Source organism: Heloderma suspectum, chromosome 7 (genome assembly GCF_057233095.1).
Source record: "Heloderma suspectum isolate Gila_16-S chromosome 7, 16-S_ref, whole genome shotgun sequence".
Taxonomy (NCBI): domain Eukaryota; kingdom Metazoa; phylum Chordata; class Lepidosauria; order Squamata; family Helodermatidae; genus Heloderma; species Heloderma suspectum.
Genome location: NC_139464.1, coordinates 40745340 through 40772516, shown reverse-complemented (window position 1 = coordinate 40772516; position 27177 = coordinate 40745340). Strand labels below are relative to the sequence as shown.

General features: G+C 46.0%; 1 protein-coding gene across 1 annotated transcript in view; it reads left to right on the top strand.

Moving 5' to 3' along the window:
• Window positions 1–27177, top strand: part of CACNG2 (calcium voltage-gated channel auxiliary subunit gamma 2) — a 149890-nt gene that overhangs the window by 107759 nt on the left and 14954 nt on the right. The window contains exon 2 of the mRNA XM_084811738.1: window positions 18566–18649. Coding sequence (XP_084667864.1) covers window positions 18566–18649 — 84 coding nt within the window. The remainder of the gene's footprint in view (window positions 1–18565; window positions 18650–27177) is intronic.

Genomic DNA, 27177 nt, shown 5'->3' with positions numbered 1-27177 from the left:
TGCAGTTTGTGGTATGTACAGTCATCTCATTTTCACCTCTGCTCAAGCAGGGTTTGCAGGCTTTTGATTGTTTCAAAAAAAAACACCTTTGACCAGAGACAACAGTGAGTCAAAAGATCCGTGTGGTAAGGAATAACTCCAAAATCCACAGTTGGGCAATACTTGTATCGGGACCCACTGAAATGCCACAAAATAGCAAGCAAGGTATTGACTTGCTCATTAGAGGGGCTGTAGCTTAATGGCAGAGTACATGCATGGCATGCAGAAGGCCTCAGGTTCAATCTCCAAAATTTCCAGGTAGGACTAGGAAAGAGTCCTGGAGAGCTGCTACCAGTCAGCATGGACAATACTGCGGTAATGGACCAATGGTCTGTCTCAGTGGCAGGTTCGCACATAGCAAGAAGCCACCATGAGGAAATTTCCCTGCAGGGCTTCTTGTCACCACAGCAGCCACCATTTTGAATATTCAAGTTGTGGCAGGGGCTGTAGCTTGTCATTATGTGTGAAGCCAGAGAGGGTGGGTTGTGGGGGTGCTTGACAAGCCACCCACAACCCTAAAACAGCCCTGGGTTCTGGGTGGCTTGTCAAGCACCCCAACAACCCTACATTGCCAGATTCACATGTAACAAGAAGCTACAGCACACCCCCACCACAGCTTGGATATTCAAAATGGTGGCAGCCCCCACCCCAACAAGAACTCCCATGGGGAAATTCCCCCATGATGGCTTTTTGTTACATGTGAACCTAGCCAATTCACATGATCGTGGTGTGGTTAACAAGCCACAGTGGCTTGTTAACACACACTCACTGTACATGCTGGTCATGTGCTGGCTGGATTTCCCTAATTACAGCTTGCCTTGTCATCTGAATGGGAGGCGGGGGCATGGCTTGTTTGAGGGGGCAGCAACCTCAAATAATCCATGGGCTTCTGTTGGGCTATTTGAGGGTTGCTGCCCCCCCCCCCCCCCGCAGTCATGCCACTTGGGTTCAGATGACATGGCAAGCCACCCCAATGAGGGTAATTAGAAAAATCTGGCTGGCACACATCCAGCCTGTGTGGTGGGGAACTAAGCCACTGTGGCTTATTTCCCTCACTGCGATCGTGCAAACTGGCCCAGTACAAGTATACGTTGCTGAACTTTTGAGTTCTCCAGAATGCTTCACTGGGCATCTTTCTCAAAGCACTTCCCACTGTCTTTAAAAACTGTAGTCTGTCTCCAGCCTCAGAAATCCAGCAGATAGCAAGGAAAGAAGCAACTGTAGTGGAAGATGTAGTAGTCTTACAGTGGCCAAACCTTCATTTCTTAGGGATATAATGGCTCAGAGTGACTGGTAGGTATTTCCTTAACGAGACCTAATGGCTGGGAGATATAAACACTCTTCAGTCATTTCTCTCCCCTTGATCAAAATCCCATTGGGGCAGAGGGAAGAGAGCAGGGCTGCACCTACTGCCCCACCCTGCTGTCACATCCCCTGTGCTGCCCCCACCCTCAGGTAAGTTTCCCACGTGATTTTGAATCCTGAATGCACAGAGCTCTAAATCTGGCCTGCAGCCTCATCACATAGAGCAGACTCCCTGCTTCAGACATTCCACCACAATGTGTGGGCAGCAGGGGGTGGTTTGGCAGGGGATATGGGGTTGGCCAGTGCTGTGCCCCCCCCCCACCACCATGCAACTGAAAGAGTCTATGCAGAAATCCTCCCTATCATTTTTGTAATGTAAAAGCTTTTAAGGGACACCTCCCCCATTAAGGGGGACTGGTCTAAGATCTCTGTATTGGAAAAAGAAACAGGAGAAGCAGGTCGGAGCATGACACAAAAGCAGAGCACTGGCCCCCAAAAAGGGGGGAGCTGAAAACATCTCGGGGTGCCTGGTGCCTGTCTCTCTGCAGATCTGATACGGGGTAGCACAGGGGCATTGAAGGGCCGATTACCATTTTGGAGAAGCTCTTGGGAGCTACATTCCAGGGCCAAAGGTGAAACAGGAGGGGGCTGAAAATACCCCAAATGCCAGCCTATTTTGCTTAAGCCTTAGGAGGGGCATCTCAACCTTTTAGAATGGGGAAAAACAGCACAGAAGTCGGAAACCACCAAATGCTTGGTGGTCAGGGGTGGGGCTAACTGGGAACCCCAGAGGTCTGGATTGGGACCCCAGGGGATGGTCAGACATGGCCTCCAGGCCTGAGATTCTTTGCCCCTGGGGTAGGAAATCAGCTGTATAATAAGAGCGTGGAAGCTACTTTACGCCACCTGTGCTCTCGGTATAGGTTACAGCTCACTGGTAGAGAACATTCCTTGCACACAGAAGATCCCAGTTTCAATCCCTGGCATCTCCAGAGAGTGCTGGAAAAGACCCCGGAGAGCCACTGCTGGTCAGTGTAGAGAATGCCAAGTTAGATGCACTGCTTCATGGGGGGGTGCTGTTCCATCAAGGGTGAGCTGTTCCACGTGCTTCCCCCGCCCCCCAAGACTTTAAAAGCAAGGCTGGAGCTGCAGCTTGGAGGGCTCTGCTTCAAGGGGAGGCGCTGTTCCAACCAAGGCATTTCTTCCCCCTCATCTGCTCTGCCCATCCCCCCAGCCTGGGAAACCTTATAAGGATCCCTGGATTATTCCAGTTCTACTCTGGCATTTTTGCCGATGGGTTTTTGCTTTTGGATATGTAGAAGGTGTGCAGCCTGCAGGGTTTTTAGGTGTTTTAGTTTGAAACAGCTGTTATGATATTTCTCCTTTAAACTTGTATTTAGTGTATTGTTTGAATATTGTATTTGTATGTTTTTGTGAGCTGCTTGGGGGGCCTTTTGGCCGAAAGGCAGCATAGAAATAAAGTATGACATAACTTATAACAGACAGACCCATGACTTGCTGTAAGGCAGCTTCCGGTGTTCCAATGTCTATTTGTAAATCAACCAAATATTACAGAAATGCCCTACGTGTCCAGTGCTTTCCCCTTCAAAGGAAACAAAACCCAAGTAGTGCCATCCCTGGAACTTCACACAGTTGAGGGAAGTGGGAAACACATAACAGTAGACACTGAAGAAAATACCTCCATGCTTCACTGTCTTTCCCCATCTTACTTACGCTGTGCTTCTGCCTGTTCTGTTAGCCTGTGTACCTTAAGCATTGACAGCTTGGGACATTTTGATGGCGTCTTTTGTCCAAGGCTGCCATAAGCCACTCCAGCACTTGTCTGTCTGCTGTGGCTGGTGAGTGCTGACCCATCAGTGATGCTTTCAGAACAATACTCTCTCTTCTGAGTTCGGTGTCCTCCCACAGTTGCTTAGCTGAAATGTGACACAATTATAGACTTGTGCTGAAAGAGCAGCAGGAAGCCTTCCTTAGACAACTATCTATCTATGCTCTCCGTCTTTCTGTGATATGTCACCATTTCCCCCCCCCAGTTTCCAACTTGTCTGTTGCAAATGTGTGATAGGGACATATAAAATCATGAATGGGTTTGAAACAAGGGTGTGCAGTTATGAACTAGGAGCAGCTGTTTTAACCTCCCATGTCATACAAAAAAAAACAGGAACTGGATGAAATTAACATGCGGCAGAAAGCTTTGATCTCACAATGCATACAACTGGCTGCCACACAAGAACATAGGAAGAGCCCTGCTGGATCAGACCAAGGGTCCATCTAGTCCAGCATTCTGTTCACACAGTGGCCAACCAGCTGTTGACCAGGAACCCACAAGCAGGACACAAGAGCAACAGCACCCTCCCGCCCATGTTCCCCAGCATCTGGTGCACATAGGCTCACTGCCTCTGGTACTGGAGGTAGCACATAGTCATCAAGACTAGTAGCCATTGATAGCCTTCTCTTCCATGAATTTGTCTAGCCCCCTTTTAAAGACATTTGAATTGGTGTCCATCACTACATCCTGTGGTAGCAAATTCCATGGTTTAACTATGTGCTGTGTGAAGAAGGACTTCCTACCACAAGGCAGTGGTAGCGGCTAACAATACAGCTGAGATCAAAAATGTACTAGGCAGTTTCATGGAGGATAAGAGCACTAATTATCCCAGGACGGTGAAGGCATATAGTGTCATATACTCATGATATCCTTGAAAGTTAAGAGGACTGAATACTGTATATCAGGGGTGGGGAACCTCAGGCCCAGGGGCCAAATCTAGGCCTCCTAGGGACCCAGTCTAGCCCTCCCAGGGCACCCAGATGGCCACGCCCCCTTCCCTGGCCCCACCCCCTTACCCCAACTATCAATCATTTGGTGGTTTCCTGGCTTTTGTGAAGTTTTTTCCCATTCTAAGAGGTTGAAATGCGTCTCCCAAGGCTTAGGTACTGGCAGGAAGAGCTTTATGCTAAAATGTGCTGGTGTTTTTTGTTTTTGGGGCCCCACCCCTTTTGCCTTTGGCCCCAGCCACCACAGAAGCCCAAGAGTTTCTCCAAAATGGACTTTGGTCCTTGAGCTGAAAGAGGTTCGATGCCCCTGCTGTATATGGAAACCCTAGAATGGGTAAGCGCCATAAGACTATGCCCTCTGCTACTCTGTGCTGTGTACCGCAGAAATGCACACTCTGTATTGTGAAACACTCACACCTTATTCAGTACTGTGTATATTGTGGGATTCTACAACAGCACATCTATGCCTTTGTACTTGACTATCTATTCCTTTATCAGCAGCTGGATTGATGATTGAACCCTATTATTTACATAGCAGTGGCATGTTTGCTATTGAGAAAGCTGCCTCCAGGTTTGAGACTGTGGTTTTCTTACGGCAGTCTTCAGGGTAGCATGGGCAGAGATTTTGCTTCCCAGTTATCCTTATTTCTTTTTCTTTTTTGCTTGTTTTACTCTCATGGAGAACTGTACAATCATGCTGAAGGCACCCTAGTTCATATCCAGTCAGATGAGTCATTTGGAACTATCCAAAAGCCACAAGGAATACATAAGAAGCCCATGAAAATACCAATAATTTTTGATGGCTCGGCTGTCAAACACATAACAGCAGGAACTGAATCAAGAAGGAAGTTTCCAACCACTCTTGGTCAGTTACTGGAGAAATTCCATGATGAACACATGGAACTTTCATTGTTTTTTCAGCAAAGGTATAATTCACAGCATTTCTAATTTTCTTTCCCCCTTTAACCAGTTTTTTTCTTTCTTCCACCTCATTTCTTATTTGTGTTTCCAGTTCTTTCTTTAGTATATCCATATATTTAGCTTTATTGTGCTTGAGCTTAGACACATTGGGCTGGACTTAGACACATTGGGCTGGACTTATGTTCCAGACTTAGGTATACTTAGAGCAGTCCCACTGAAAATGGGGTCATTAACCTAACTTAAGTCATGACTAACTTAAGTCATGACTAAATTAAGTCCCATTGGTTTCAGTTGGTCTCCTCCAAGCCTGGATCCAACCCAGTGTGTTTCAAACAAACATCAATCTGATGTACATGAGAAAAGTGCAGAAGCCTGGCTCCATTTGAGGACAGAGAACCTGAAAGTTCTCTGGGTATCCAGTACCAAAACCTGTACAACACAGGGTTACAATCAGAGAGATTGTCAGTTGTTGTTGTTTCTAACCTTGGAGATAGCATTACAACCCAGGGCTGGACTAACCATAAAGACAAACTACACAACTGTTGAAGGTACCAAAATTCCAGGGGTACCAACCCGCCTCAGCAATGTCCTGGAAAGAAAGGCACCGTCTCCAGTTCTGAAGGAGGTGCACAGGGGCACCTCATTGATGTCCTAGAGCAGCTTTCCCCAACCTGGTGCCCTCCAGCTGTTTTGGACTAGAACTCCCAGCATTCCTGATCATTAGCCATGCCACAGGGCCAACCAGAGTTAAAGTCCAAAATGTCTGAAGGACACCAGGTTGATGAAGGCTATTCCGGCAGATGTGATCAAGAACCTTCTGATCTCCCCTGGCTGCCCAGAGCAATTGTGAATGGGAGTGTCAGGGTAGACACTGAGCCCATAGAATCCCAGAGTAGTTCTGATTCAGAGGAAGAGCAGTCGCTCCTGCGAGAGGAGCGCGCTCCTCTTTCCCAGGGCCCACAGCTGACAGAGATTCCTCCCACCAGCATTCCTATATTAGAAAGCTGTCCAGGGAGTGACCGAGCACAGATAGCAGACTTGGTGGATGCGTGGCGCAGACGCAGTGAGCGGCGCCAGATGGAGGGCGCGGAAAGGAGGCATAGTGCCCGGTTGGCACGCACACAATGGCTGCGCCCCAAGGATCCAAGGGAAAAGGGGAGGGACTCTCCCTAGTCCTTAAGTTCAGGGGTCTGCCAGTAATTCCCTTTCAAACAGGGACCAACTGTTCCAACTTAGGGCATAGGTACTCTGCTGCTCAGATCTAGTTGCTACCTGTAGAGGTGTTAAGTTGTAAAAGAAGAATAAAGCTTGAAAGGAATCCCTTTGTCTGTGTCTGGACTTGGCCACTGGATTAGACTGAGAGAGGCCTCCAAGGAGCCCTTGACAGGGAGGAAGCAATGGACATTAAACCTGAAAATGAAAATAATTGTATGCTGGCTAATTCTTGATTGTTTTTACAGAAAAGAACAATATAAATATTACAATTAACTAAATTAAACAATCAACATGGCTTAAAGTGAAAATAGAAAAATACGACCTGGCAAAAAATGAGAACTGTGTCAGCACCCAGCACTCTTAGGCAGCTGTCGGACCCAGTACAGCCCATCTGCATGCCATCATATTAAATTTCCCAGAATTCCCCCAATGTAGCATGGCTTCAGGGTATTGTGGGAAACAAAATGGTGGCTTGTAACCCACTAGCTGTTCCCAGGTAAGCTTGTTTCTGAGACCCATGGATAGAAGAGGGGGGCCCAGCAGAGGGCTCTTTGCCAAGGGCTCCCTCAAACCTGGTGTCAGACCTGCAATACATCAATAACAACAACAGCCAAAGAGCAGCAATTAAAGTATTAATATACAAATGTACAAAACAAAACACCTCCAGCAGTTAGCATAAAAAGTTTAACACAGCAGATCATACATTAAAAGCTGACTGGAATAAATTGAAAAGTCTTTACTAACAAACTAAAGACCACCAAAAGGGGAGCCCAGAATTATTGATATACTTTACAGCAAGGGTGGGCAGAAGATAGATCTCCAGATGTTTGGGGCCATCTCCCAGAAGCCCCTGCCAGTATGGCCAATGGTCAGGAATGCTGGAGGGTTGAAGTCCAAAACATCTGGAAATCTATTTTCTCTCCACCACTGCTTTACAGCTTATGCCAGCCTTTCTCAACATGGTCCCCTCCAAGGGTGCAAGAGAGATTTGGGGAGTTTCCTACAGATAGCTAATTGCAGACTGAGCCTGTCCTGTCTAGCTCAGCTCAAGTTTTCCAAGGAAGCCAATCAGAAGCAGTTGCACTTACTAGAAGAACAAGGCAAAGTCATGTACAGCTATGTGGAGCAGCAAGGCCTTCAAAGACCCTGGACAGACCTGTGCTGGATCTGTTGCCCCAACAACAGGCAAAGACCTTCTGAACTTCTGTTAACTCCGCCCCCTCTGAGGAGGTGTAGCCTTCTTAAAAGGCTGTTGCCCATTTCTTCAGCCGCTAGCTCTTATGGTATGGATGTGGTAAAGACTGTATCAGAGGGGTGCCCTCTGAGCCTCAGGAGTCTGGTAAAGCCATGTCCTCTGTCCTGGAAGGTTCCGGAGTAGCCCTCTTCCCCTCTAAGTCCTCCTCTGAGCCAGGAAGGGGTGGCTGGGATTGAGGCCACAGAGCATAACAGAGCCCAAACAATATTATATAACCTTCTTGAAACACGAAAGGGTCAATGGGAGGGCTCCTCTTATTACTGACCAGTCCAAAAGTACAGTCCCTGAGGCTGGAGAACTGCTCCACAGATCAAGTGGAACTTATTTCTGAGCAATTGTCTATGGGACTGGGCTGCACAGCTGCCTCCTTTGCACATTTATCTGGGAGAAAACCACACTAAGAACATAAGAAGAGCCATGTTGCATCAGACCAAGGATCCATCTAGTCCAGAATTCTGTTTACACAGTGGCCAACCAGCTGCCCACAGGAAACCCACAACCAGGACATGAGTGCAACAGCATGCTCCCACCCATGTTCCCCAGTAGCTGGTGTACATAGGCATACTCCCTCTGGTACTGGAGTTAGCACATAGCCATCAGGACTAGTACCAGTGGATAGCCTTGTAGTAGCAGCTGACAGCAGTTGATAGCCTTGATAACCGGGGGTTGGACTCGATGGCCTTGTAGGCCCCTTCCAACCCTACTATTCTATTATTCTTGATTCTCCTCCAGGAATTTGTCTAACCCCTTTTACAGCCATCCAAATTGGTAGCCATCACTGCATCTTGTAGTAACAAATTCTATAGCTAAACTATGCGTTGACTCTGTTGGACTGACTTTTGAGTAAACATGCATAGGATCAGGCTGTAAGAGTCTTACAAAGGGCCTTTTCAGATCACCAATGCAAACAAACAATTGTTCACTTGTTTCAGAGGCCTGTAAGCCGGGGGGGGGGCAGGGGGTGCTGCTAAATAATGAAATGCGTCACCTCATCTTAACAATAGGTTTTGCAACTGGCTTGTGCACCAGATTAGCAGCGGCTCACTTTTCAGGAAGAATGCCTCTTCTATTTGTCAGCCTGCAGCAACATTATCCAATAACTTGGATTAGAACATCATAGATAATGTAAAACACTGGCAGAATTTCTATGGAAAAGGCTAACAGCTCTACGCTTGGGAAAAGCAGAACTGACTAACTAACTTGTGATTTACCCAAGGGCATAGATCAGACACAGTTCCAACAAGTGAGACCCGTGACAAAATGTTGTAGTGGGGAATGCTGCTGCTCAGGATTTCAGCGACTCCATCCCGTTCCCCCTTCCCCTCTGCTGTTTTCCATTTTCCCCCAAGTCAGTCAGCATTTTGTGACCTCATGCTCCATCCTCCCTGTGCTGTTTTGGCAGTGGAGGCTGGTGGCTCCAATGTCAGTGAGGCAGTGAATCCATCCCAGGTTTCAGTCAGAACCAGTCACAACTCTAATGGAACTATCCAAGGTGGTTCCCCACCTTGGACAGCTCCTTTCCCCACTGACATCAGAGCCACCAGCCTCCACTGTGTTTTGGGGTGTCCCCCCCCCATTAGGGTTTTTTTCTTAAAGATTTTTGTACTTCTGCAAATCTTGGGGTTCGCCCAAACCTGCTGATACCTCTCTCCTGTGTGTGGATGCTGCCATTTTGGCTATATAAGCAATGACACTCAAATGTCTGAACATCAGAAATAGAAGGAATGATTCTACAACCACTATATTCAGCTAAGGCTGAAACTCTGAAGACTACTTGTAGAAAGTACACAAGATTTCAATATATAATCTGGAAGCCTTGTTTTTCTATGTTCCATTTCAATGTTGTTTTAATTAGTGCTGTGCCAAACATTTCTTCCACGCATTTTTGACCATTCTCATTTAATTTGATAGAAAAGAAATTGCTTTCAAAAAGAAATCCAAAGGAGAAGAAAATTTCAGAGAAATTTTCATGGGTTGGGTTGCATGTTCTTGTGCTTACTTTACTTACAAGGTAGCCAGTGACTGAGTGTGTGTGCACGTGTGTGTATGTGTTGCCTTTCATTGCTCAATAATCTTTCTGACAGCCTGTAGCATTCTCAGCTTCCCACACTTCAATGAAAGCCCAGGGGAAGACATCATGAGGTAATACCTAGAGCTTTTTTGGATCAGGAAGTGCTGGCAGCCTGGGGGAGACAGCAAAGCAATGGAGAAGTGTGTAATAGAAAGAAAGTGTGTGCACACACACACAATGCCCTTGAATGACACTAAGTATAGGGCATGGTGAAGGATGCAAAATAGTAACCAGGCTACCAACACATTTGCTGCTGTTGCGACTTACAGTGGCAACACAAAAAACAAAAACCCTGAGGTTAAAAAGAACGAAACTGTGCTGCAACCACTGGTGATGGTGAGCCCCACCTCTGACAAACTGAGAATTTCTCCTTCCCCTGGAGAGATTTGACAGAATTATCCCCCTAATTTCTCTGCCTACACAGGGTAAAGAATTGTGCAAGGCCATTTGTTCACAGCTCTAATTTTAATGTTTTAGTATAGTTGTATTGCTCTTATGTTTTTATGTATTATTATTTGAATTCTCGTACACCGGCTTAGTGACATCTGTGGAAAGGCGATCTATAAACACTATAAACAAATAAATGGATGCGGACTTTCTCCCAGAGGTCTTCAGAATCTCAGCCCTAGCTTACAGTGACTGGTGAATTTGCATGGTTTCTTATCCACTACTATTTCTTGACTATTCAGTATTGTCAAATACCCATTGTGTTATGTTGTTCCATTTTGTTTTTCCTTATGTTACATATATACATTATTTCCTGTTACATATATACATTATTGACTTGTTATCCCTAGCCGTTCACTCCTTCTTTCTGTTGGTTCATTGTGGATAATCTCCTTCATGCCTATGCATGTGTCACAGACCTAGCACCACAAACAGAAGTTTTGCGTTACCTCAAATCTGTTCAAGCGCAATGCTTTTTCCAAGGGAGGCAGTTCTACAGCAAACCATCAAAAGCTGAGTGATAATCACATGGTGGATATGCATGTATGGCCCTCTCCATAGAGTTCTAGCAGTGCTGCCAAACTTGTGGTCAAGCGAAGCTAGTGGTAACCACAATCAGAAACAGGGAAAGCCAAAATTAAGGTCTGGAATTGTTACAAAAAACAAGAGCGATCCTTTGTCATTTGTCTTTCTCTTGCTCTCCCTAAGCCCTATTTAATAATTTGCAGACAATTTTCTAAAGGCATTTTATGCCTTCCTCTTACTTATAAGAGGAAGGCATGTGGTTGTTCCTAATGGGTTGTTTCAATACACTTATAATTGAAGCCTTCCTATCTGACCACATGACTCAAGGGCCTGTTTGTAACTAGTTATGTACTGAAGGCTCATCTTCTAAATGGTAACTCTCTCTCTCTCTCTTTGACGGGATCGGAGCACTGGCTATCTGAAGCGATTCCATCTAGGACACCTGCTTAATGGCCAGCACTCTTTCTTTGAGGGGAAAGGATGTGATTGCAGCCACTGAGAATCCCCCACAGAGACCACTCTTTGTGTTTCCTCTTCCTGACACGCACACTCCAACTATCCCTATTTCTCTATCCCAAATAGAGCACTACCTTTTTGCCTTTGGGGTGCCTTTTAAACATTTTGTTCATGTTCACACACATGGATCGCTGTAGGTTTCAGTCCACTCTTCCAAGTAGGTTGGCCATTTACACATTGCCAAAAAAGAGGACAAAAGAATACAGTGATTTGCATAAAATATGCATGTGCTATATATGTATAGATGCAGATTTAGAAAAAAAAATGCTATAAATTATATAGAAATACAAGACATCTCACCATGGTAGGAAACACTGGTAGGATGACCTATGTGCCTGCTCAGACTGCTGTTGAGGTGTGAATTGTTGATGGGCCCCTTCTGGCTCTGCCTTCTTATAGTTATTTTATCTTTAAACTGGACTTGGACTGGGCAGCCCTTCAAACAGAGGAGGACTTCAAATAGAGGACTATCTTCTGTCAGTGACAGCCCTTCAAATAGAGGATTGCTGCAAATAGCGGATGTAAAGTAGGACATATGGTCACCCTAATCCCAGGCCTCTCAAGATGAAATATTTGAAGGGGTCATTTATTCATTCATTCATTCATTCACTCATTCATTTATAATATTTAGACAGGCTGCCCAATAACAAAGTTCTCTGGGTGACAAAACACAAAATATTGACATACATTAATAAAATGCAATACCCCAAAATGGCAGCATAGAATGTCTTGTTGGCAGCAGAGAAATAAAACTAAATTATACATCATAACTTTCAGACACAACAATCAGGGCAGATTAAAAGTGGATTAAAACTGACAGCCTAAAGATCACAATTTAAAAAGGCCTGGGAGAATCAAAAGGTCTTCACTTGGTGTCAACATTACCATAAAGAAGATGCCAGGTGATCCTCTCTAGGCAGGGCATTTCACAATTGTGGTGCCACCACCAAAAAGGCTCACTCCCTCTTAGCCACCTGCCTAACTTCACATGGTGAAGATACCCAGAGCAGGGCCTCTGAACAGGTTCTAAAGGTCTGGGTAGGATGCATCTAGCACAAGTACATGTAAAGCAGGAGTGTTGACCTTCTTTCAGCTTGAGGGCTGAATTCCATCTCAGCGAAGCTCTAGTGGGCTGCATTCCAGTGGCTCTTACTGCCAGAAACTCAGGCTTAGGAGAGGCTGAGGCTCTATACCCCTGATGCAAATCTACACATATGGAGAGAAAATGCCAGTGCACCTGCTTCTGCCCCCTACCAATCCAGATAATAGATGTTGCTGAGTGTGTTTGAGGTGCAGCTACAGTATTACTGAGTTTATTGTGACATTCAATGCTCCTACGGTGTTGGGTTTTAAGGAAATGTTTATGAGCAACTTACTAACACATCCTCTTTCAGAAGCCAGTTCAGGACAGGCTAGTGCAGACAAGCAGAATAAAAAGCACTGGAGGTGGAGAGGAACCTTCAAGGAATGTGTAACTCCGTGTAGGTGTAGGTGTGTGTGTGTTCCTTCCGATGATCCTTGGTGTGAGGAGAAGGGTGTTACAACTACACAAAACCATACCTATTTTCATCCGTAAAATGTTGGAGGGTATGCTGATAACCTGAAAGCTCTGGAAGAGGTGAAGGGCACATTAGTTACAAAAGTTCACCGTTTCTGGAGATCTGGGTGCAGAGATGCCAGGAGTAAACACACACACACACACATACCTGCAGATAGAAATTGCTTGCATGTTAAGTATTACAGTATAGTATTATTTATGTGCCTGTGATTGAAGGAATCATAGAACTCTTACTATCAGAGCTGTAAAAGAGACTCAGGGGTGCTACCAATTAGAATGCATTGTGCAGCTATTCCGACATTTCTCCTTAACAGATTTCCTGCGGTCAGAAAAAAAGATGGAAGCAGCAGTGGGAAAAGCAAGAGAGGATTGCAAGTGGCAGTTGACATTATCTGGACCCGCTGTAAAATTCCACAAATGAGACAGGGTGATGGGTTGATAAAAGCCTTATCTGGAAGAATCCCATGATGCCACTGCCCCTTTAAAAATTGGTCCTGACAGCTAGTGTAGTGTCTTGGGTTACTGAGGATAGCAAGAAGCAGATTCTCTTTCTCCCTTTTCTGCTGCCATGTGGGACCTGGTTGCCTCTCCTCTCCCAGCTCAGAGGCTATGATTTCAAGATAGGCTTGGGCTCTGGCACCTGCCAGTTAAGCACTGCTTGAAAGGAAGGAAGCAGGTAGAGTGCATTAGTAAGTACAGGATCTCTCATCTCACTGGAGCACCTTAGGGCGCAATCCTATGCATGTTTGGACAGAGAAAAGGCCTACAACTCCCAGCATTCCTCAACCAGCTTTGCTGGCTGGGGAATGCTGGGAGTTGTAGGCCTTTTCTCTGTCTAAACATGCATAGGATTGCACCCTTAGTCTCTTTCCCTCTCTCCTTCAAAGTCGGCTCTTAGGTTTTACAAAACGTTTTGCAGCTCCAGTGATTAATATTTTTGCACCTTTTTGGTTTCTACTAGTATATCAGTAAAAAAAAAAAAAAAAATCTAGAGCCTTCACTTCCTAGGGATGCTACAACATAAAACAAGGTGCTCAGGAGATCTAGGTCAGAGGTGGACGAAGTAGATCGGGATCTATGGTAGATCTCTGGGTGATTTGCAGTTTATTGGCTAGGGTTTCTGCCTCCCAACTGTTTAACAATAGCTACAGCAAAGTAACTTTTCCCACCTCTATTAGCTTCTGAAATGAAGAAAGCCTGGCGTCACCAGAGGTGGACTTTTGCGTGAAAGGACTGTGAGCTCAGCTCAGTTCTGGTACTGAAAACAGATTCCTAGGCTCACTCAGAATGTGCTCAGAAGCACATTCTAAATGTATATCTTTTGCACCTGACCCTGGTTGGTGGATCTGGATCACCACTGATCTAGATAAAGTTTCTGTCAAGTCAACAACCAAAACCCTGTTGTTAACCTTCCCTAGCTTGGGGCACTATCCCAATATTTGGAATGTACAAATTCAGTTCCTAAATACACTACAGAATCCACACATGACTTTGAATGACCTCCACACATCACCGCACCAGTAAAGTAGCAGTCAAATGGAACATCATGATGGCTCCAGCCATGCATCTTCAAAACTTGTCGCATTGCATGGGAATCACAATCTGGCCCAAAATGAGTAGGTCAAAATTCTGGATATTTGGTTAACACAGAGGAAAGCAGAGGGAAAAGTAGGATATAGGAAATAATTGGGAAAGAGAAGTGTGGATGTAGCTTGCCAACTTTTGCCCAGCCAACTATGGAAATGTTGCAATGGAGCTGAGTAAGAGGAGAGGGAGGTTTCAGTGCCCATGATTCAGTGTTGATGTCACATACTCTTTAAAAACTCATGTATTGTTTGACCAGTGAGGCATAGGCTGAACACCTCAGTCACAGCTGCACTCAAGTGTCAGCTCTATAAAATGGCCACCCACCTCCTCAGACTACTTGAGGATGGGTGAGTGTATATAAAACAGCAGTCACGTGAAGTCCCCTTTAAATCACTACACTTGGCAAGCCCATTCATTTTGTGGTAGCCCATCAATAGACTCAGGCATTTTTCTCCATGATAATGCACACCATTTTTTTCCCAAGTACATGGCAGCACAATGAAAATAACCCATGTGGCGAACTGTCGCACATGAATGGCTGAAATGTACTGGCGTTACTGAAATCCTTGGGATGCAACATATTGCTACCGAACCCATATACTGAAATTGTTTGGGAAATGAATTTGTCCTGGCTATGCCAACAGGAACTCATTGGCTATGGGTTTATTTCTCAAATTATATTTCAAGTTTGGGTTGGGCTGGGTTTAATTCTCATGGTTTCCCACCTTCCCAGAGGGCCTTGAGAATTCTTGGTTAAAAACCCCATGACACTTCAAGGAACCATAGTTCCCAAGCTTCTCTGGGAAGAAGGAATGATTACTAAGGCAGCTTAAGTCTGCAATGTAGATACTAAGGGCCAAAGTAGACCTGACGTTCTTCACATCTTTAAGCCTGGCATGCATGATTCTAAAAAAATAAATAATCAGGAGGTGTGACAGCCAGAGCTAGATTGAGACCATAGCATAGAGGGAGGCTTTAACTTTTTGCTCATGTAATGGTCCTGGTCTGAATTATGCACTGCACTGGCTATTTGAAGTGGGTGCCAATGGGAGCTTTCCTCCCATTGCAAATATCCAGCACCCCCCAATTCAAGATGGGATCACAGTGGGGGCAAAAGGGTCACACATCCTTCCACCCATGCTTTTTTTTAAAGAATGCATGCCACAGCTAAATATATGAATAGTATCCACCTACTTTGGGTCTAACGTGGCTACTCTCCTGAAATTCAGCTTAAATGTAAATTCTTTAGCAATAAAGGCATGTAGTGAAATGAGAGAACCATTTAGAACTCTGAATTTTTATATTTTTTATCAAAAATAAAAGAAACTCAGCCCAACACATAAATTTAGACTGTGGACCAAACCAGGAGGGTAGGGGGTCTTACCAGGAGGGTAGGGGGTGTCATTAGATGGCTATGGTTAAATGGTATTATTTCCACTGTGAAGCACATAACTTCACATTTCCCCACACACACCACCACCATTTTATGCTTTACAACAGCTTCTACATTCCTGATACATTTCAGCAATAACAACAGAACAAAACAAAACACCTGCTTGCCTACCCTAAGACAGACAGACAGACAGACAGACAGACTCGGAGCATGTCCAGTTTCACATTTTAATTTCATTTAAATCATAGCACCATCATGACTACAGGAATAAAGCAGAGTTTGCTTCTGCTGTGCTGATGCTAAACACATTTCCTCAGGAATAAGCCCCATGCTGTGGGAAAAGATAATATATATTTCAATAACAAAATGATAATCTATAATCTTGTACATGCCCCGCCAGCCAGCCACTGACAATAAACTGGTTTTTTTAAAAGAAAAAAGAAAAAAAGAAAGGATGCTGTGTCATCCCTGGTGAGCCCCATCACCTGCCACTCTCTGGGGAGTCATTTGGGAGGCCCCTGGATTATGGGGCCCTGAACTTCAACCCTTAGCTCCAGCACTAGCTGCACCACTGGACAATGTTTTTCAAAAGAGTAGAAAGTGGCTTGAGAGACACTTTGCTTCCCGAGGTGCACACTAGGAACGGGCGAACATGTAATGTTCGAGCTCTTTGAGCTTCTCCAAATTCTTCCTAGAGGCTTGTTGTGCCTCGTTTGTGTTCCAGAAGATGAACATCTTTTTCTTTTCAATCGGGAAAAATGTGCATTTTTCAATTGGGAAAAGTGCATTTTTAAAAGTGTGCAATTTCCTCATTTGAAAAAAATATGCATTTTTTAACATATGCATTTTTCTCAACTGAAAATGCACGTTTTCCCCCATAGGCTAAAGCATGAACATGCAGGTGGGGGGATTTGCACAAATGCGCATTCACGCAAATGCGCGTTTGCACAGGTGCACAAGGGCACATTTTCAGGAGTGCTCATTTGCGCAAGTGCACATTTCTGAAGGTGAACGCAAATTCAGAAAATTGCCTTAATTTCCCAGGAGTTGCATTCCTACTCATGTTCAGGGCTGCAAATGGGACACGTTCGCATGCTTTGCAAACATGAATGAAATTCTCATACATCCCTCGTGTACACACATATGGGGTGGGGGGGTTGTTTGCTACTTTACACAGCTCAGAGAGCTATACTCTCATTGTCACTCACATACACCTGATCTGAGACACAGCAAGTTAAAACATTCACCCCCTGCCCTTTGCTTCCCCCAGGTGCCTCCCTGCTGCCTCTCTCTTGCTACTGCTGTTGTCATTTTGATTGGCATTGTCCTAACCACCTGCTGTCATCACTGACTTTGTGAATTTAATTTGCTTGCACAGATAAAATGACCATCATACATGGTAATGGTAGGAACAGTGTATGTGGGTATCAGTCATCAGGTTGTAGTGGACAGCAAGCATCAACCTCAGTAGATTGCACTAAGCCCTAGCATAACCACACCAACCATGAGGTTGTAAGTATTGGGGCATGTATATGGGGATGTAGCTCTGTGTGCATATAATATACTGTCTCAGTAATAACTGCCATGTGCAGAAAACAGTGTCATTTTGACCCTGAAATCCTACACTGGGGCCCTACAGAAGATCTCTAGAAGAACCTCTTTCTGGTCTCATACACAGTTTAACTAAGTGTCATGATGTTTGAATGTAGGCCATATTTTGTTGCTTTGCATATGAATATAAGATGTGCCTCTCTGTGTATATGAATCCTTGTTATGTATTAGGAATTATGCTTAAGCAGGTGTGGATGGAAGCACATTGAAGCTCCCTTAGGGCACAATCCTATGCATTTTTAGATAGAAAGAAGTCCTACGACTCCCAGCCGTAGGACTTTTTTCTGTCTATACTTGCATGGGATTGCACCCTCAGTTTGTATAAAGATATGTATGTGTGATTATGTGTGCTTGTGTAGATATGGAAGAGGGCACACAGTACCTAGAACCTTTCCAGATGTCAAACGCATATTTTATTCTTAGCACTAAAGTAGCCTTAACTGAACCCAGTTCCAATGGGTCAATATCTCATTCCTACAAAATGCATGGAAAGAACGGTAGTTTTGCTACAAGCTTTGGTCTAGACCAGATGGATAGCCAGTTCGATAGTCTTTTTTGTTTTTAACCATCAGGGGAGATGTGTTCTTCGGCACTGGAGATAGGGCCCACAACCTTTAAAGAGCTAAAAAAGAAAGAAACCAGGGTTTAAAAAAATAGAAATGTTTTTAAAATATGGTATATTTCTGTAGGAAAATTTGTATATATTTGGGTTATGTTTTAAAAGGGGTGCATGTGGGCACCACATTTGAGCAGTTCAGTGGGCAGCACCTAGCATTTAAAGGCACAATCCTATGTATATTTGAACAAACAAACAAAACTCCTACAATTCCCAGGATTCCCCAGACAGCCATGCTGGCTGGGGAATGCTGGGAGTTGTAGGGCTTTTATCTGACTAAATATGCAAAGGACTGCACCCTACATTGTCTTTTCAACAAAACAGAGAATGTTAATTGAATGCTCACAATATGGCCCAGGCTCAGCATGGCAATAGCATGGACATTTTCAAGTAGGTATCTGTGACACTGGTGTAATCATCACCTTCCACACACAATTCGCTATTGCAATACAAACACTTGCTTAGAGGGGCAGGGGGAGGAGAGAATCACATTTTCTCAACAACGGACTATTGCAGTCTGAATGCTGGGGAAATGCACTACCAGGAGTAATGGTGTCTGGATTCCCTGCAACAAATGAATTGTGTGTTTACTGCATGCTGCAACAATCTTCTGAAAAGGCCCCTGGAAAGAAAAACAGAGAGGATAGAAGGGGAGCAGTTGCCTCAGTTTTTTGGTGTTCTCATGTGTTGTTTCCTCTCTTGTATTGTAGGGAATTTCAAAGGTCTGTGTAAGCAAATCGATCACTTCCTCGAGGACACAGAGTATGAAGCAGACACAGCAGAATATTTCCTCCGTAAGTCTGCAGCTTCTTTTCCTCCAAACTGATTATCATGTGTGCGCTGGGTGCCCTTCGTTCTCTTCTGATGACATTATACAAAGCTCGTTCCCTTGAGGATGGGCACACTGGATGAAGCAAAATGTGAAAACCCCAAGTGGAGCATCTCTTGGGTTTTCTGTGTATCTCCTGTGCAAAGTTCTGCCAACAGTTCTGTCTCATGCTTCTCCTGGTTCTCCTGCTCATATACCCTGACTTTTTAAAATTGATAATTACATTGTGTGTTTAAAAAAAAATACTTAGGATAAATGTTTTTCACTGCTAAGAAGGCCTCCTGACTGCACAAGTCACTGCCATTAAATTAATTTGTGGGATGGGCTAGCCTTCCCACTGTTTCTCTCCAGGTACTTCCCCTGTTCTGTACAGTAGACCTAGTGTGGCGTAATGGTTAGAGTGTTGGACTGGGACCTGGGAGATCCAGGTTCTAATCTCCACTCGACCATGAAGCTCACAGGGTGACTTTGGGCCAGTCACTAACCCTCAGCCTAACCTGCCTCACAAGATTGTTGTGAGGAGGAGGATCCCGGACATCACCTTGGTCTCCTTGGAGGAAAAGGTGGAATATAAAAATAACAAATAAAATAAATAAATCTTCTGCTTCTGGTGACTACCAGCATCCCAATTGACAGCATACACCAAGACTGGGGTGCCAGCAGTCCTGATGATCAACGGAGAAAGCTGCAATGGAAATTGAGGGGAAGAGGCTCAAAGCCAATTCAATTGATGTTACTTTTCTAAAACCCAGGTACAAAAAGCACCAGAATTGAAATAGCAAAATGCACACTTGTAAATGGCACACACGCGCACATACGCGCACATTAAAATGGCCATTAAAATGCTACAATAAACACACAGGAGGGATTATTTCCCAATCACTCCCTTTGTCTTTAATTCAGGTGTGCCATTTTGAATTAATAGTGCCACGCAGTATTTTCGCCATTTAAACTGTGGTTTGAGATGCATGTACCCAAGTTTAAAAAGTAAAGCGGGGATTGGATTTTCTTTTTAACAGCAGCATCCGTAGCCCTCAGGCTGCCAGTTGTGGAACTAAGCACCTAGGAAGGTGTGCCAGTTATTAAGCCAGTGCAACACCTTCAGACTTCGCATGATGCTCTTCAGTGACATCATGATGATGGTAACGATGACGCATCTGTTTGGGATTCAGGATGTTTGTCCTTTCACCCCCTCCCAGCTATATACTGATGGGGTCTAAACTGGCAGTAACCACCAAGGAAAGAGATCTTAGGGTCATAATGCAGAGCTCACTGACAGCAGCAGCATAGGGCCATAGCAGATGTTAAAAGCGACACAGAGCGGCTGCCCAGTGGCGCAGTGGTACATTTTGAAGTGTAGGTGCTCATCTTGACCGTTCCCATAGCCACCTCCCCGAAGAGAGCCCCAAAATTCATGCAGCTGTGTCAATCCATGTATCAACGAACCAGTTCTAGCAGTTTTCATCTTCACCAGGAGTAGGTCTTTGCAAAGCTAATGGGTCTTAGTTGCCTATTCAAGGCAAGGCCAAGCCACCACAAAATATTTTGTATTACAACAAGGGCAATAAATTGTTACTGGGAAATTGATTGCAGCTAAGCTCAGAGGGAATTCTGGTGTGGGAGGGTGACAGATGACATCAGCATCACTGCTCGTCAAGTGATGTCACTGTGTCCCTGTAAGCTTTGCTCCACGGCACCACAGCTGCTGCTGTTCCATGTCCCTCCCTTCACTCTCTCATAATGTACAGAGCAAAGGGCTGGATGCGCCTGATCTCGTCTGATCTCAGAAGCTAAGCAGGGTCAGCCCTGGGTAGTACTTGGATGGGAGACAGCCTGGGAATCAGGCTTCCTGCATTGAGCAGGGGGTTGGACTTGATGGTCTTGTAGGCCCCTTCCAACCCTATGATTCTATGATTCTGTTGTGAAGAAAAGGCACCCCTTTTTCCACAAGACCTAATTTGTCCCATTTGATGCAGTTCCAGTTTAGCACACAAGTGTCAAACCAAGAGCACTTGAATGCCACATGGATCCCTCCCTCCCAAAATGCACTGGTTCTAATGCCACTGGACACAGCAAAATCTAAACTACTGAAAAAATCAACCTTAAAGTGGCTCTCTGGGGAAAAGAGGTTGTTGTTGATCCCTTAGCCGCAGTTAGGACTGGGCAGAACCAGAAATGAAGGACTAATTTCACTCATCCTGGAAGTTGCTGCTTTGAGACCAAACTACCCATTAGGCTTCAGCCTTATAAAATGTTCACCTGACCAAAGCCGGCATCAAGGTTGGGCTCCCGCTGAGGGCCCACACCCCAGCAGGGGGAGCCACTGATAACAGCTCTCTCTGGACTTGCTCCTAGGGATGTATGAATCCCTTATCTGCCAATCCAGGGGGAGGGGTCTGTGGGGGGGGAGGCGATCCATTCCTTCCCCCGGAATCCTCTTCAGCCGGCTCCGCTCCGCAGCGATTCCATGGAGCCACCAGCTGACTCCGAAGTGCCAGCAATACGGCCACCATGCCATATCACTGGCTGAAGGGGACTACTGACTGCAGATGCAAATGGGATGCCATTTGCGGCCGTTAAGGCCTTTGTTGTTGTTCAGTCGTTCAGTCGTGTCCGACTCTTCGTGACCCCATGGACCATAGCACGCCAGGCCTTCCTGTCCTGCGCTCTCTCCCGGAGCGTGCTCAAGTTCATATTCGTTGCATCCGTGATGCTATCTAGCCATCTCATCCTCTGCCGTCCCCTTCTCCTTTTGCCTTCAGTCTTTCCCAGCATCAGGGTCTTTTCCAGGGAGTTTTCTCTTCGCATTAGGTGGCCAAAATATTGGAGCTTCAGCTTCAGTATCTGTCCTTCCAATGAGCAGTCAGGGTTGATTTCCTTTAGGATGGACTGATTTGACCTCCTTGCAGTCCAGGGGACTCGTAAGAGTCTTCTCCAGCACCACAGTTCGAAAGCATCAATTCTTCGGCGCTCAGCCTTCCTTATAGTCCAGCTCTCACAGCCATACATTACTACTGGGAAAACCATAGCTTTGATTAGACGGACCTTTGTCGGCAAGGTGATGTCTCTGCTTCTTACTATGCTGTCTAGGTTGGCCATAGCTTTCCTCCCAAGGAGCAAAGGCCTTAGTTTAAGGTAAATGCAGCCATTTACGGCTGCATTTACCTTAAACTAAGGCCTTTATGGCTGCAAATGGCATAGTGGACACCATTTACGTCTGCAGTCAATCCGCCCAGGCAGCAATACAGCAATGGCGGCCGTATCGCTGGCACTCCAGAGCCGGCTGGCAGGGAGGATCCGGCCAGCGAGGATTCCTCCAGGAGGCGGAGGTCAGTCTTCCGATCCTCCACAGACTCCGGGGGGCCAGATTCTTTTGAATCCAACCTCGCTGGGGTCCGTGGAAGATTTCTCCCCCATCCCTACTTGCTCCACCTCTTCACCGTTGCAGCCTGCTTGTTCATCTGCCTCTCATTCTGGCCCAGACAAAAATGATGGTGAGAAGGGTGAGCAGTGGATGCTGCTCCTTCTTTGCTTCCTTGCTCTCTGTGGGTAGCAGCAGTGAGGGGGAGGAGGAGGAGCCGGTGACAACGGTGGTGAGAAGGTAGACTCACTGAGAGAGGGGGCCCATTGAGGGTGTCCTGTCCAAGGGCCCTCCAAAACCTGGAGCCAGAGCTACACCTGACCAAAGTGCTTCAGACCAAAGCACTTCGGGGAGGTCCAACACCTTTGGGAGGGAAAGCAGCTGAAGGGAGTTTCAAGGGAAAGGAAGCTGGCGGGGGAAGGGTAAAGCACCCCATCCCCAATGCTGCTTCTCTCTACCTCCTGAGAGCACTTTGCAGTGGAGAAGGGGCCGTTGAGCTAGCCTTATATGCAGCTGCGCTTATAATGTGTAGCCTGGCCGTTCAGTCAAAGCTCAAGAACCAACAGGCTATTACCCCTGATAGCTAAGTGGAACTTCCATGTTTAGAGGCAGCATACTCCTGAATACCAAATGCAGGAGAGAATCATATGTGGAAGGCTGTCACTTTCTCTTCCTGCTTATGAACTCCCTAAAAGCATCTGGCTGGCAGCTGTCGGAAACAGACTACTGGGTTAGATGGACTTAGGGTCTGATCAAGCAAGGCAGGTCTTATATTCTTATGTTAAGAAGCATGGCTTCTGGGCATGGGGTCCTCCTTGTTCTTTGTTTTGAATAACTGGCAGGGCTGGCATCAGGACTTGGCGGCACCAGGCACCTTCTGAGGCCCACACTCCAGCAGGAGCCACACAGCACTCGCCCCAGAGCAACCTGGTCCTGCTGTTTCTCACCCTTGTTGCCACCTCCTGTTTGTTGACTTGCTTGCTTGTTTATTAAATGTATATACCACCCAACTGGCAGAGGCCCTTGGAACCTAAAAAAGGAGACTGTAGAGTTGGGAAAAGGGCAGAAAGGGGCAACTGACATGATCAAGGGGCAGGAGCAAGTCCCCTATGAAGGAAGGTCACAACACCTGGGTTTGTTCAGCATAGAAAAAAGGTGAGAAGGGGAGACATGATAGAGGTGTACACAATTATGCATGGGGTGGAGAAAGTGGATAGGGAGACATTCTTCGCTTGCTCATAATACTAGAACCCATCATCCCATGAAGCTGATTGGTGGGAGATTCAGGACAGATCAAAGGAAGGAATTCTTCACACAGCGCAAAGTTAAACCATGGGATTCGCTACCACAAGACGTAGTGGCAGCCACCAATTTGGATGGCTTTAAAAGGGGGTTAGACAAATTCCTGGAGGAGGATGTCATCAATGGCTACTAGTTCTGATGGTTATGTGCTACTTCCAGTATTAGAGGCAGTATGCCTACATACACCAGTTGCTGGGGAACATGGGCGGGAGGGTGCTGTTGCATTCATGTTTTGCTTATGGGTTTCCCATGGGCAGCTGGTTGGCCACTGTGTGAACAGAATGCTGGACTAGATGGACCCTTGGTCTGATCCAGCATGGATCTTTTATGTTCTTATGAGCAGTTTACAATTGTAAAAAACAAAACAAAAAAACAATAAAATAGCAACCAAAACAACAAATGCAACAATGAAAATAGCAAAATATTAAAACAGCCTTCCCCAACCTGGCACCCCCTTGATACATTGGACTACAATACCCAGCATCCCCAACTATACTGGCTTGGGGTGCTGGGAGTTGTAGTCCAACACATCTGGAGGGTGCCAGCTTGGGGAAGGCTGCATTAAAATAATAAAATATTAAACACATGAAAGAGCAAGCAGTAAAGTTAATAATCAGAGCAACAGATTAAAAATTAAATGCCTACTGGAAGAGGAAGGTCTGAACCTGGGGTCTAAACGTATTCAGCGAAGATGCCAGAAGGATCTCCATGGAAAAGGCATTCCACACAGATGGGGGCTACTACAGAGAAGGCTCTTTCCCTGGTTGCCACTATTGCACATTGTGGGTGGTGCACCCAGGGCAGGAACAGATGGGAGAAGACTCCTCTTCAGATAGACTGATCCTAAGCTATTTAGGGTTTTAAAGATCAGCACCAACACTTTGAATCAGGCCAGTTCACCTGCCCTCTCCGAGCAAGTGAACAGCATCAGGATTCAGGACCAAACAGAAGGAGCAGTCTTGCCCTCTCCCTCCAGCTGGTAAGTGAATTAGACCCGGGATGGGCAGAAGGTAGTTTGTGATCTACTGGTAGATGATTCTATGATTCTATGACCTCTGGCTGATCTGCAGAAGATCAGCAAGGGTTTCTGAGTCACATTTGTCTAACAGTTTAAACAGCTATAAAGTTTTTTGCGAGTTTGGGTTGCTGAAAAATAATGCTTGTGGAAAACCAGGAGTGGATTTGTTTGGGACAGAACCTGTAAGCTTGGTTCTGGTACTAAGGCTGCCCTTCCCATAAGGTGGGGTGAATCCCCCATCTCAGGTGGCAGATCAAGAAGGGCAGCAGAGCCTGCATGCCCGCTGCCAGGAATCCCAATACTGCTGCCTCCACCCTGTGCCTCTCAATGTCAAGCATAAGGTGCTGGCCCTCTGGAGAACCCTGCCGGCCACTCTCCTGCTGCAGCAAATTCCTGGAGGAGGCTGTCATCACTGGCTACCTGTCCTCATGTCTATATGCCACCTCCACTATCAGAGACAGCATTCCTATGCGCACCAGTTGCTGGGGAACATGGGCGGGAGGGTGCTGCAGCAGGAAAGCAGCGAGTGTGGTTCTCCAGAGCAGCAGCAGCTGCCACCATCGTCCGCCCACCCTGTGCCCCACTCTGGATAAGGCAGAGGTGGATGGCTGTTCTGCAGAGCCATGCCAGGCTCTCCCCTGCTGCAGCCAAGGCCTCTGCAAGAGAGCTCCTGGCACAGCTCTCCCCAGAGCCGGCTGAGCCAAATGCCTTGCTCTCAGGGGCCCTTTTCCACAGCAAGGAATTGGCAGGGAGGGGGCCCTGGGGACCACCTATGTTTTTGCAGTCTCCAGGGCCACCTCCCCATCAACGCCTCACTCTGATGAAGGACCCCTCCGAGGTGAGTGGGGCATTGAGGGGAAGTCAGACGGCGGGCAGCAGAGGCTGGTGGCTCCGATGTCCGTGGGACGGTCATTCTGCTCCAGGTTTCAGTCAAAACCAGGCAGAAGTCTAAAGGAGCTATCCAAGGGTTGAAGCTCCTTTAAAGTTCTGACTGAAACCCGGAGTAGGTTCATCACCCCACTGACATTGGAGCCACCAGCCTCCACTGACAGCAGGAGTTGGCAGAGCGCACTCTTCCCCGCTCCCGCAGCGGCACACAGCAGCTCGTGCTCCCCCACCAACCCCCACCCCCAGCAGTGCGTGTGGCAGTTCATGCTAGCCTCCCCACCCCCCTCCGGTGGCAGGAGGCCTTGCCCTGGCCTTGCTGAGTGGAGTGTGCTCAGGGACACCCTGTTCCTTATGTCCACTTGTCTGAGCCACACTTTGTACCTACCTCTGGTCGGTGGACTTCAGGGTTCTAGCGAAAAACAAAATAGATCCTGCAAGCCTGGAGTCTGGATTAGGCCCAGGTGGATAGGGCCAGTGAATGGGCTGTAACAGCAGCAGCAAGGAGGAAGGGGGGTCAGTGAAGGGGGGGTCACTGAGAACATCTGGACCACAGGCTCAAAATCCAGGGGTGGCACTGATACCTGGATCTAGCACATGCTAATTAACTCACAAAGAAGTTGAGCTATACCGCTTGATTTCAGTAAGTACTGTAGTTTCTGAGCAGCTAAGTTAAAGAACAGCTCTTCTGTAAAATGTAGCTATAACTGAGGTGCTGGACAGCTCAAATCTAAGGTCCTGCAAGCAAACCTTGCAAGAGGTCCCTGCCACAAAATTTACAGAGTAAAATAATAAGGGTTGTATCCAACATTAGTCCTGCGTAGAGCAGACCCATTGAAATGAATGGACTTAAATTAGTCATGACTAATTTAAGTCTCATTCATTTCAATGGGTCTACTATTAGTAGGGATGACATCACAAACAACCCTAAGGGTTTAAATCTACCATTCAGCCTCAAAGCAGGCCACATGAAACATCTTTTTAAAGAAAATATTTGGTAGTACAGTCTAAACTAATGCAAATATTACCATATGCACCTGTCTCTTCTTGACTTTACTTTCATCATGGAGTAAGTAACACAGAGGTTGGAGACTTCAGGGTTAGGAGGAGAAACCTAAATGTCCTCCTTCCAGATTTCCAAAAGTGTGCAAGGAGGTATTCTGGGGGATTTTGTTAGTGGTGAGGATTCACAAAGAAGGTGACAATTTTATATCCACTTGCCTGCAAGTAAGCCCCATTTAACACAAAAGCACCTAGTTCTGAGTAGACATGTAGTAGTAGGTGTATTCATCCCAGGACACCTTGCGGCTGAGCTTACTTTATTGATTTTATCTATATAGATATTTATATGCTGTTTTTCAGGGCCTACACAGGGCCCCCAAAGGAGCTTGCCAAAAATAAAAAAACCTTAATTCAGAGAGCAATCTTGTTGGTGGCAAAGTCATGATGTTGTGACAGCTACCAGATTGGACAGCTTTAAAAGATTAAACGAATTCATGGAGGATAAAGCTATATCAGGGTCAGTTTGCCTCTCAGTATGGGTTGCTGGAGAACACAAGCAGGTAGACACTATTGCACTCCTTTCCTGCCGGTGGGCTTGCCATTCAGGCATCTGGTTGGCTCCTGTGAAAACAGAATGCTGAACTAGAGAGACCCTTTGTTTGATCCAGCACAGCTCTTCTGATGTTTTTGAAGACTAAAGATGGCTTTGCACATTCCTTTAACGTGTGCGTGTTGTGGGGAAGGTTTATAAGACCCAGTGCACCGTAGTGGATAGAGTGCTGAATCTGGAGCAGGAAGAGCTGGATTCCAATCCCCACTCAGCTACAAAGCTTTGGAGTGGTCCCAGGAAATACTTATTCCTAACCTGTGATGATAAAGAAATGATAGCCTGAGCTGCTTGGAGGAAAAGCAGGATCGAGATGTG